A 13509-nucleotide genomic window follows, 5' to 3' on the forward strand; every position below is an offset into this window, starting at 1 on the left:
TGTGACACTGGTGACAGTCATGGTCTGTAGAAGTGTGTGTGACACTGGTGACAGTCGTGTTTTGTAGAAGTGTGTGTGACACTGGTGACAGTCGTGTTCTGTAGAAGTGTGTGTGACACTGGTGACACTCAGGTTCTGTAGAAGTGTGTGTGACACTGGTGACAGTCGTGTTCTGTAGAAGTGTGTGTGGCACTGGTAGCAGTCGTTCTCTGTAGAAGTGTGTGTGACACTGGTGACAGTCATGTTCTGTAGAAGTGTGTGTGACACTGGTGACAGTCGTGTTTTGTAGAAGTGTGTGTGACACTGGTGACAGTCGTGTTCTGTGGAAGTGTGTGTGACACTGGTGGCAGTCATGTTCTGTAGAAGTGTGTGTGACACTGGTGACAGTCGTGTTTTGTAGAAGTGTGTGTGACACTGGTGACAGTCGTGTTCTGTGGAAGTGTGTGTGACACTGGTGGCAATCGTTCTCCGAGGAAGTGTGTGTGACACTGGTGACAGTCGTGTTCTGTAGAAGTGTGTGTGACACTGGTGACAGTCGTGTTCTGTGGAAGTATGTGTGACACTGGTGACAGTCTTGCTCTGTGGAAGTGTGTGTGACACTGGTGACACTCGTGTTCTGTAGAAGTGTGTGTGACACTGGTGACAGTCGTGTTCTGTAGAAGTGTGTGTGGCACTGGTAGCAGTCGTTCTCTGTGGAAGTGTGTGTGACACTGGTGACAGTCGTGTTCTGTAGAAGTGTGTGTGACACTGGTGACAGTCATGTTCTGTAGAAGTGTGTGTGACACTGGTGACACTCGTGTTTTGTAGAAGTGTGTGTGACACTGGTGACAGTCGTGTTCTGTGGAAGTGTGTGTGACACTGGTGGCAGTCGTTCTCCGAGGAAGTGTGTGTGACACTGGTGACAGTCGTGTTCTGTAGAAGTGTGTGTGACACTGGTGACAGTCGTGTTCTGTGGAAGTATGTGTGACACTGGTGACAGTCTTGCTCTGTGGAAGTGTTTGTGACACTGGTGACAGTCGTGTTCTGTGGAAGTGTGACACTAGTGACAGTCGTGTTTTGTGGAAGTGTATGTGACACTGGTTGCAGTTCTATCCTGTGGATGTGTGCGCTACTCTTGGTGTTCGAGGTTCAGGTTATACTGATTTGAACATGATACACCTACCTACCTACCCCCCCCCCCCTCCCCCCCATAACACACACCCTCACTCACACACTCTCACACACACACACTCACACACACACACTCACACACACACACACTCACTCACACACTCACACACACATTCCAAACAGTTACCTCAACGCGTTTGTATTCTCACTAAATGTCCGCGTATCTCCCTTCTGTACGTCACACATGATGTTAACAATACGTATTGATTAACAGCCATGGGATAAAACTAATATTGCCCCCCTATGAATGAAGCTACCATGTTTTAACAAAAGAGTAAACATGTCAACATGGCTTGTGTCAACTGAAGATACGTGACCTAGTTGCGCCAATGTGTTTGAGCGACGTCACAGGTAGCTGGCGAACATAACACATCCCATAAGCCTGCATTCCATATCTAAAAAACTCACATCTCGCGTGCTCAGTTCAGATAAGCTCCGCGAGGTAGTCGTGAAAATAGAAATATTTTAGCGGATGATTTCATTTTTAAATGTTTATACATTATTTTTTATGTAGATGACGGTTCCGTTGATCCAGCGCCTATTGTTGTGTTCATGAGTTATAAATAAAGTTATCTACATGTCGTTATCTATGGAGTATATCAGATTTTTTTTCTGTTAAATTTGAATTTCCACCTTTTTGGCATACTTATGAGGCTAAATCTGAAGTCATGCAGATAGATACGACCGGTGTACACCACTGTCGGACATTGATTACATTAGAATGTGGGTAGATTCTGAGTCAAGTTGGAAATGGGTCAGTCAATATTTGCAGTTTGGGTCCTCGTTATTCTGATTTGAACCTTGCCATATTTGCAAAAGTTTTAAAAAATGCATTGTTGTTTTCGATGCAGTGGTTAGTACGGGGTTTTATGAGCGTGCTCATAGATGACGGGTGACAGTCAGCACTCTTGACATCTGTATACATGGTTATGTATTTTCGGCTGTCCTGAATAACGTAGTGTAAAGGGTGCAAGAGCATACTATACAGTTGTAAGTACTGGAACAATTCGAAATAATTAGAAAAGAAAACTGAAAGAAACAGAAAAAAAATAATTCTTTCCTGCATGACTATCAAATCATTCGACCATTTTTGCATCCTCCCAGTGTTGTACACTAACCTCTCTCCATCCTCCCTGTGTTGTACAGTAACCTCTCTCCATCCTCCCAGTGTTGTACACTAACCTCTCTCCATCCTCCCGATGTTGTACACTAACCTCTCTCCATCCTCCCGGTGTTGTAGACTAACCTCTCTCCATCCTCCCGGTGTTGTACACTAACCTCTCTCCATCCTCCCGGTGTTGTACACTAACCTCTCTCCATCCTCCCAGTGTTGTACACTAACCTCTCTCCATCCTCCCGGTGTTGTACACTAACCTCTCTCCATCCTCCCAGTGTTGTACACTAACCTCTCTCCATCCTCCCAGTGTTGTACACTAACCTCTCTCCATCCTCCCAGTGCTGTACATAAACCTTTCTCCATCCTCCCAGTGTTGTACACTAACCTCTCTCCATCCTCCCAGTGTTGTACACTAACCTCTCTCCATCCTCCCAGTGTTGTACATAAACTTCTCCATCGTCCCAGTGTTGTACATAAACCTCTCTCCATCCTCCCAGTGTTGTACACTAACCTCTCTCCATCCTCCCAGTGTTGTACATAAACTTCTCCATCGTCCCATGGTTGTACATAAACTTCTCCATCGTCCAAGTGTTGTACATAAACCTCTCTGTATCCTCCCAGTGTTGAACATACACTTCTCTCCATCGCCCTAGTGTTGTACACAAACCTCTCTCCGTCCTCCCAGTGTTGTACATAAACTTCTCCATCGTCCCAGTGTTGTACATAAACCTCTCTATATCCTCCCAGTGTTGTACACTAACCTCTCTCCATCCTCCCAGTGTTGTACATAAACCTCTCTATATCCTCCCAGTGTTGTACACTAACCTCTCTCCATCCTCCCAGTGTTGTACACTAACCTCTCCCCATCCTCCCAGTGTTGTACATAAATTTCTCCATCGTCCCAGTGTTGTACATAAATTTCTCCATCGTCCCATGGTTGTACATAAACTTCTCCATCGTCCCAGTGTTGTACATAAAGCTCTCTCCATCCTCCCAGTGTTGTACATAAATTTCTCCATCGTCCCATGGTTGTACATAAACTTCTCCATCGTCCCAGTGTTGTACATAAACCTCTCTATACCCCCCCCCCCCCCCCCCCCCTGTTGAACATACACTTCTCTCCATCGTCCCAGTGTTGTACATAAACCTCTCTCCATCCTCCCAGTGTTGTACATAAATTTCTCCACCGTCCGAGTGTTGTACATAAACTTCTCCATCGTCCCAGTGTTGTACATAAACCTCTCCATCGTCCCAGTGTTGTACATAAACCTCTCTCCATCCTCCCAGTGTTGTACATAAACCTTTCTCCATCCTCCCAGTGTTGTACATAAATTTCTCCATCGTCCCATGGTTGTACATAAACTTCCTCATCGTCCCAGTGTTGTACATAAACCTCTCTCCACCCTCCCAGTGTTGTACATAAATTTCTCCATCGCCCCAGTGTTGTACATAAACCTCTCCATCGTCCCAGTGTTGTACATAAACCTCTCTCCACCCTCCCAGTGTTGTTCATAAATTTCTCCATCGCCCCAGTGTTGTACATAAACTTCTCTATATCCTCCCAGTGTTGTACATAAACCTCTCTCCATCGCCCCAGTGTTGTACATAAACTTCTCTATATCCTCCCAGTGTTGAAGCCAGTTGATGACAATCCAATTAGCTTAATCACCTCTCTGTGTCCATCAACTAGTCACTGTAACAACTTAGATGTCAATAAGTGTTTATATACCTATGTTGTTTAGCCCTATCCATCTATTGCTTGATAAAGGTGTTAGGATCTACACCGAAACGTCGCACTAATTGTAATAAAGAAGTTGTTTATCCATAGAACTCGTCTTACTTCTTCACAGCAAATGCAATGTATTCACCAGTTCAAACCAGAATGAACATAAATGACAATAACAATGACATTACTGTATTACCTGCAAGAGAATTCTTTGTATAAATGAATGTGCTAGGAGAGTGTATGCATAAAACGACATGACAAACAACGAGAACCAAAACAGTACAGAACGTAACAATCATTTATGAGACGTCTCTTTGATGGGGTAAAAGATCTTAGAGTTCTATTTGTTTTAAAACGCGGCAAAAATATCGCTGTCCAGAAGGTAGAATAGTCGGGGTCGGCTTAAATCGTTCTGTGACAATTTAAACACAATATACATTTCAAAATTTTACTTTAAATGTTATAAATACTCTGTTCAATTAAATAGCATGCGTTATTGTAAATCGTGAATATCATTTAAATACATCCGTACTGCTAGATGACGTAACACTAAGCTCTTAAAGATATTTATTTATTTTTAAATCAATGCATTTAATTAAGGTTCAATGAACACACACCAGACACCAAAACAAAACACATAAACAAAGGTAGATAAAAAAAACAAAAGGTATTGAACCTTGAACTAATAGCCTTAGGTATATTTTTAAAATTTGGGCCTTGGTCGTACGTAACGTAAGGAACGTCCCCACTATACAAAGGACAGGCTAGACATACGATAGAGGTGTACCGTTCACAAACATACTCGCTGTGTTGCAGGGTTTTTTTTTATTGCGATGTCTACCTGTGTCGTAATTACTGATAGATTCACTCAATAGATGATAAAGTGCGGAATGTTCTATGTGGTGAAAGTGCAGTGCTAATGCATGTTCATTCTGGTGTTGATTGGGGTGTTTCAAAAACAGGCTCATCTAAAAGGCAATGTTTTGCTTTAAAAAGCAAAACGAAGTAAATTAAACTATGTAGGCCTATCATTGGACATTTGAAAGATGCTTTATCGAAACATAACCTTCATTTCATTAAACATTGAAGGTATTCTTCGAACAATCTAAGCGTTTTTTCTTGCAATATTGTACATACAAAAATATTCCTTTCAGAAAATCGTGATTATCATTTCAACAAATACTTTCACGAAATACACGTGTATCAATCCGGCTTTACTTAGATATGTCATTTCTTTTTAAAGAAATATACATCTCAACATCCGTATCGGATACATATCGTACAGTATTTGTATTAACAAGTATTTGGGAGTTTCCTCTTATCAAATATGGGTCGATCTGGGTACAAAACAATAAGTAAATATCTGCAGTTGAATGTGACTTAATATCCCACACATGCTAGGAATGTTCACACAATGATAAACCACAAAAATATATGAACTGTACATGCATATGTAGTCATATAAGATTGCTTTATTTTGTATTCAATATTTGAAGGAACATAAAATCTGTGTAATATCTTATTTTAATCAGTGTGCAAAAAATGCCTATGCGTTGAGAAAAAACAATGCAGAATATATTTAATAGAATACAGTACACATTCAGAACTGATTTGATTACCGCATACATTAAACACAATATAAAGTGAAGAAAATTGCTAATACGGAAGAATTAAATGATACTCAAGGATAGGAGATATGGAATGTCTAACAATGCGACTTAAAAACACAGTCTACGGTTATAAATCATTAAATTAATTCACGTTGGATTATTATTTAGCGTTGGTGTGTAAACATTCGCTCGTAGCGACCCTATGACCCTGTGACCTCAAGCTCGGGAACGAGGTCGTTCAAATCTCGTTGAAGTCTCTCGGACTTGCCGCATGACGAGATGTGAAGGAAACCATTAGTAGCAACATTGTGATTATCTGTTTGCGAGTTTGTATGCCCTCAAAACAACACTTTAAGTGAGATCTCTTCATTGGATACATATATTGGGTCAATCTTGTGACATCTGTCTGTTACATGGAGTAGTCAGCGGAGCATAAATTACCATTTGGAGAAGTGAAGTGCGCTGTCAAGTGTATCCACGGATTGTCAATTTGCAATGCATCAGCAGAGGCCATGTTCAAAACTTGGAGCGAATCAGCGATTATGAATTAGAAAGTCAGGTTCATATTCACTTACGGGATCGCGGCGATATCGCCTGCGATAGAAAATACCATCATGTCTGCGAAGGTTGCCGATAGAATCGACCCTTTCACCAGTAAGGTGTCTATCAAATCTAAAAAACAGAAACGGTCTCAGGGTTCATCGCATTATCGGACTAAAAATGCCCCTGAGTTGCAGGCTTTACCTCATCTTAAAGGTAAGATTAGTGATAGTCATAAAATTTGTAATGCCGTCCAATGTACACTTTCTATACTTCTCACATGTTGATATGTCTGATTAATTTATGATATTTCAGACCGGTGCCATTGGCATCATGGCCGGTTATAGTCTGTTTCAAACACTACATTACAATAGCATAACTGTTAATAAAACAATTTTGTCGTTGTAATTTCCAATTTTATTGTGTCGTCGTATCATTTTCGTTATGTGTGAGATAAACTGTGGATAATATTCCCCCTCATAATTATCATCATTATATATTTAGTCAAATGGAACCTTTTTGAAATAGACTTTAAGAAAATGGTTCCAAAATAGCATTCTACGCCATTTTGGCTATGTTAGTATGCAACAAGTACTTTAGAAACATCTTGATGTGACTATAAGAATAATTGTGAATGCTTTGCATGGACTGTTCATAGATAAACAAGTGTAAAGTTTTGAGATAATCTTTCAAAGCATGGTAAATGTGTTTGAATTCAATCAATTCTACATGAATCCTAATTATTTATTACATATTTACATTAAAAACACTACATGCAGGTGTCAGTTTTAATCTATCTCAAATGCCATTGAAGTGTGTTTTATTCGCTTTAATCAGCTTAAGTACATGTTGGCTATGTGATTAATCGATATGTGCATTATTCACATACTGTTATGCAATGTCCACAATAAGAATTGCACTTTAGTACCTTTAGACTTTCTTAAGCAGGGATATATTACAATTATGCAGGTATTGAGATATTGTTAAGTAGCACATCTATAAAGATATTAAAGAGAATTATGATAAGATCTGAATTACATCTGTACTTACATAAAAGTTCTGTGTATTTGATAGGTGGATACAGGGAGGAAACAAACTGCAAAGGTATTTAGTCAGGGTTCGACACAGTCACTAATCTATGAATCTGCAAATCATAGGTTTGAAATAAACTGGTATAATCAAATGATTGGATACACTCAGGCCTCAGGCTATATTAGGCTGTCCTAAGGCTGAGTACCTGTCCTTGTTCACACTTGAAGGATGTACATTACTACCATGATTTTTTATATGACGATAATAGACATGGACATTATGTCACTAATCTTTGAAATCACAATTTAAAATCTCTGTTATTATACACATGTTCACATGTTAACACAGTTTTATTAATTTCCATTCTATTTTGTGACATATACATCACTCATTCGCCACCATGCCTTTTTGAATATCCGGCCTTGTAGCATAAGGAGTTTTCATCCTTGTCTTATTCTTAGTACTCAGGAAAACATCCCTTCCTTCTAAAAGTTCATTCATGACACTATTTTGAATTTTGTTTTCATATTATGAATTAATCATACATGAATTAATCAAAATAAGATTAGGTCCATGGCATGCCAAACTACCATGGGTTTCCACGTTAGAATAGGTTCCCAGCACCTACAGTATGCTTGTTGTAGAAGGTGACAAAATGGTTGGGGTTTTACTCTCTGTTACTTGGTTGATCTGCCTGGGACATTGCTCATAATAGCAATCACTGGACATTTGGACCAGTCTCTTTGATTTACAGATCGCTATCATATAGCAGTGTGTGGTCTTAAACAACAAATAACTATGTGTTCAGAAGAGGAATTTTCATACATTGTTTCTTTTGAGCTCATGAGTGAGATAAGTTCTGTTGTTAAATTATTGATGAGAGAGACGGAGCTGAAGACATCACTTGCGAAACAAAGTTAGAGTGGTGATTGTGTCCAGAATATATGTCATAATAGAATGGAGATATCGTGCTTGTAAAACCTTGGCAATAGTGACTCCAGAGGTTTCTGGTCAAATCAGAACATTGGCATTTAAACTACTTATGATGTTACATGCAAACTAATATTTACAAGTCAGTTTATATTTATGATATTAAGTTTAGAAGTTATTTTGTCTTCACATACATATTCAATGACTTTTGAGTCTTCGACTTTTCTTAATATGAACATGATGAAAAGAAATTTCCCCATCAGGTCCAAACCAGACTAGGTAGCCTAAATATGTTTTTGGAGTATACAAGACAGTTTTGGAAGTCAAGGGTTTGACCCAAGTTTTGAAAAGATAAAGAATTGGTCTTCAACCCATGCTGTCGCAAGAAGCAAGTAGTCAGACACGTTGACATGATTGATGCGTGTCATTGACTCATTGTTAATGTATCCCATTTGCATAGATCGATGCTCATGATGTGGATAGTTTAACGAATATCATGTCTGTACTGTCTTAACAGCTGATACATGTAATGCAACTACCAGCCATGTGTTCCAGCCATCATGATTACAATGGGGGTGACTGTGAAGGAGCAGTTTTATCCTTCTTTCTTTATCTTCAAATAGGAACTTATATAAGCCGTTTGGACTAAACCATTGTGAACTGAACTGGAAACATTTTGTAGGCTCAACAGCCATACTGTGTAGATGAAAACACTACTGCATAGAATCACAGAAGCTTTGATATTGGTTGGTCATATTGAATGATCATCCATAAGAACTTTCAGATTGATCCCCATCACAAGTAATTAGATTTTTTCCTTGATCATGTTGGATTGCAAATGTCTGGGACTAAACCTCTTAGTACACTCAGCTGATAGATCTACGATTGTTTAAGGTGAAATCTGGGACAGTGGTGTAGGTTAGTGGTTCAAGCGTCGACTCGTAGCCCTGAGACCTAGGTTCGAGTTCCCAAATGGGCATGATGGGTACAATGTGTGAAGCCCATTCCTAGAATACTGCCCATAGTGGCTAAAACCATACTCACTCACGCATTCACTTAAAGTTACTGTTGAAAATGATACTGGGACTGTATTTTGTATGGGCAATTCTTTTTAGCATGATACAATGTAATATCAAAGATGTCTCGGCCTGTTGCAACCGGTTACTCTTTGATTAGAATTCCTATTCCGTTTAAGAAATGTGCAAGTCGGTAATCATTGTCTTTGTTTAATATCATTAATACCGGTAATCATTTGCAGTAACATTTCTGAAACTATCAATATTTATATTGTCACAATCTGATGTATTTACAATAAGATTGTTATACAAAAGGTCCTGAATCCTCATTTTTTTACAGTAGATCAATGACGTAAATCATGTAATATGCTGGTGATATATCACCGATAACCTCATTGCTGTCACACATGCCCCATATTGAATAATAAAACAATTTTTAAACACATCATCATCGACAATGCTGATCATAATAATCAAATACTAAGCTAAATTTAAGAATAATAACCAACTACATACTTTGCAAGTCTATAATGCACATATTCATGACCAGTCTTTGTTCTGAGTAAAATAAAGTCTAATTTGTATGCCATACTCAACAGTCAACCAGTCTAATGAGTGAATTCATGAATGTGAGACAACATTCATTCATTAAATGTTGTATATCAGAGTAACCATGGTAACGCATCTTTCCTAGAATCCAAATGACAAGAATTGATTACGTTCTCACACATCTTGCATGTTCATGCAGAACAGGAAATAATGCAGTGAATGTCAGTCAGGAATTATTGCTGTTTGAATGTTGTACCTTGCACAAGATATTTTGAATATTTTGATATAATGAAATCGTTTAATCAGATATGAAAAGGTTACAGTAGGTCAAATAACCAGTTCACGATTTTTGGAACCATAACATCACTTAAGATGTCTGCAGTTCATAACTTTAGAATGTTTCATTAACGAAAACAATTCAAGGTCACATCATCCTGATATTCAGATCATTATTGCATTCTGTGCCAAAAGCTTTTGAGTCTACCTGCCCAAACTTGGTATCATCATCACAAGGCTGAAAAGGCCTTGAATTTAAGGTCCGTTGTGAAAACCCTTGATTGTTTTGTGTCAACCTTAAAAGGCCTTGAAAATCACCAAAATACCTTGAGAAGCCTTGAATTTGTACAAACTGACATGTACTTGTATATAAGAGCAGGGTCACCGCTAGGAATTTTCTGACATTGGCCTTTTATCTCAAAGTTTCAAATATTCCAGAGGTACACCCACTCTTACCTTTATAGCACAACATACAACATTAAAATGCCACATTGTCTTTGGAAGTGTGGGTTTCTTTTTCAAAATTTTGGGGGCTAAAAGCACAAGCCTTCTCCCCCCCACTCTTGAATTAAACTGCAAGCATGGTAAGATAATTAAAAAATCTTGACAGATTGTGGAAAATTTGTTATGTTCACACTGCTTTTAGGTCTTACAACTAATATAATAGACAGTATGCTTGATATAATAAAGTAATAACCCAACTTAAGCCTTGAAAAGGACAGTTGATAGCCTTGAATTTTGTTAAAGGCCTTGAATTTTAGTGTTTCATGTCCGTATGTGTTAGTAGATTTAAGTGTCATGATATGGACTTTTTATGAACAAAATTTTGCTATACTCAGGCTTCAGACTAGTTGTGTATGTTGCAGGCTGTCATTGTTCCCAAAGGTAATGCCATAGTGGGGTATGATATTTGATAATATACCACTAGGGTGGGAAAGAAGTTGAGTGCTCGCAATCATGATTCATGGCCGATGTTCCCAACAGTAACTAGAATTTGTTAATTTTTGTTGACCTCGATATCACTGGTACAGCTGGAAAGATGGCATTAGGCTGTATTTGTTTGTGGTGTCTAACACATCTTATTTATGAAATATCTATCATTTCAGATACTCCACCTGGGGAACAGCAGGAATTGTTCATCAAGAAGCTTCAGCAATGTTGTGTTGTGTTTGACTTTATGGACCCTGTGTCAGATTTGAAGAGTAAGGAAATTAAAAGGGCCTGTCTGAATGAATTAGTGGATTACATCACAGCTACACGCAATGTTCTGACAGAACCTACGTATCCGGAGATTGTTCGAATGGTAGGTATCAAATGAAAGCTTCACTTACTGAGTGGTTCTGTGTTGCTAGATACATCTCTGTATTTTATGCCATTAGATTATTATAACACATCTGCTGGTCATAGTGTAAATGTTTGTGAAAATAGAAAATTAGTCATGCCCTTCCTTGTTGCCTTCTAAACAATGATTTGAATACCAGTTGAATGGCACAGATATGAGGAATAGGAGCCAACATACAGCAGGTCAATGGTTCCATCCTCGTGCTTTATCATAGCAAAAAATGTTAACAGATTGTACTTGTTGTTACTCTGCCTGGCACTCGACATCAAGGGGATTATACAACAAGAACTGGCCATTTCGTAGTCAATATAATCTGTCTGAGTGGGATATCCATGTGTATCTGCAGCATGGTATCTTATCGGAATAACACTATAACAGTATAAAACTGTTGTAAGGCTGGACTGGTACAAGCATGTAAGACTGATGCCTATTCTCTGAAAATAGTTCTGATCACACACACACTTTAGACTAACGTCTATTCTCTGAAAATATATGATTTTGGAAGAAACAAACGACTCCATTTATATTGACAAGGAGCCCCAGTAATATGGGAAATTCAGAACCTGAACCTGAGGAAAATCTAGACTTGCTTCATTTGGGACTATAGCATTAGCATCAAACTGTTCCATACGTTAAAAGCTATGCATATTGTTATGATGTTAAACTGCCACTAAACTCACACGAAATTGAAGCAGATTGTTCCTAGTTGAATAATAGTTTCAGAAACATTTTCTGCCAATCATAGTATTAAAATTCTATTGAATTATATTATTGGATATTATATTTACTTGATTGCTGATAGGTTTGTGAGAAGATGTGGACGGCTGAGTGCTATTTCCAGGTTTGTTTTCGGGACAAATACACATGATAGTCTTGATCTCTGCATATAAAACAATATCTAGCAATTATGAAATAAGATTTAAGTAGTAAATCTTCATGTCTCTAGGCTAGCAACCAGTTATCTCCGAGGACCACTTACTGCCAAATCCCTGTTATAGTGTGCATGTGATCGCATCTTGTTTTACTTTTGTTCATTTTCATTAGAAGAGAGAAATATTTATCCAAAAATTGTGTACAAAACGGTTTCATGTGAGGAAATATTAAAAAACGCACCATATAATCACATTGCTCAAATACAACTTTTCAAAAGACACAGAGGGTGTCACGTGACTAATTCATGTGTAAACAACAATCCAACAACACGATGATGCACATTCCTAGCTTATTGTCTGTCATTTCTTTCCCAAAATATAATTCTAAAACCTATTTGAGCTATTTTTAAAAAAACGCATAACCCTGTATAAATATCGCGAAATGCAAAGTACATACTGTTGAGGATAAGCATGTGTAAATCGAATTTGGGGAATATTGTTTTTCGTCAGTTTGCAGATGACAAATTGTTAAAAGCATTTCTGATTAATTGTAATGAATATAAAATTAAGTGCGATATCAGAGAAAATAGAAAATCTAATTTGTATAACTTAAGAAGTGTGCATGATCCAGGGCACGTGCTGTTCAGACAATGGCGATAACTGGTACAGTTGGTCAATGGGAAACTTCTTTTTCCCACTGTTTTGATTCCTTATCGTCTCATTATGACAGAAATCTACTGTAACCTTTTCCTCCGACAGAAATACATGCATTTGCTCATAGTTTCCACAAATCAAAGTTATTGAAACATTCAACTTTGTACACGGAATATTTAAGAAATAACACGCAAAAATGGCAATAATTGGTCGGTGACCAGTGGTGATGTTTTTATCAAAAAGTCACATTTTCATTAACCAAGTTTGTTCTCTTCTGTTTGATCTTCTGAAGTGTTATTATGTGGTGTTTGACTGCATATTATACATTAAAAAACTATGTTTTTCTCCAAAATACTGCACATTATCTTGATTATGCTTGGGGGGTGCCCTATATTCAAGAAAATACAGTTTGTAGATGATGAGGGCATTGGTTTGCTCAATGGGCTCAACCATATGTGGGGCAACTGAAGCGTGGTACTTAACCTAGGTATTCAGTGGGCTTGAAAGTTTCAGAGAGTTTAGAGAGTGTTCTTATGTACTGTCACTATTCAGGATAGTGAAGATTTCAGGTTAGTTTCTATTGCTGCAAAGTTACTTTCAGTTCAGTCAGTCATTATGAGTCCCCTTCCATAAGTTATTTGGTTTGTTGTTTTACGCCGCACTCAGCAATATTCC

General features: G+C 38.2%; 1 protein-coding gene across 1 annotated transcript in view; it reads left to right on the plus strand.

Annotated features, from left to right (window-relative positions):
• The first annotated feature begins 5886 nt into the window (after positions 1-5886).
• LOC139444211 (serine/threonine-protein phosphatase 2A 56 kDa regulatory subunit epsilon isoform-like) overlaps positions 5887-13509 on the plus strand; it is a 53518-nt gene continuing 45895 nt past the window's right edge. Inside the window, exons 1-2 of the mRNA XM_071225122.1 lie at positions 5887-6379; positions 11073-11269. Coding sequence (XP_071081223.1) covers positions 6238-6379; positions 11073-11269 — 339 coding nt within the window. The 5' untranslated portion in view covers positions 5887-6237. The remainder of the gene's footprint in view (positions 6380-11072; positions 11270-13509) is intronic.

The sequence above is a fragment of the Haliotis cracherodii genome, unplaced genomic scaffold, assembly GCF_022045235.1.
Source record: "Haliotis cracherodii isolate W230 unplaced genomic scaffold, xgHalCrac1.p SCAF_5, whole genome shotgun sequence".
In the NCBI taxonomy this organism is placed as follows: Eukaryota; Metazoa; Mollusca; class Gastropoda; order Lepetellida; family Haliotidae; genus Haliotis; species Haliotis cracherodii.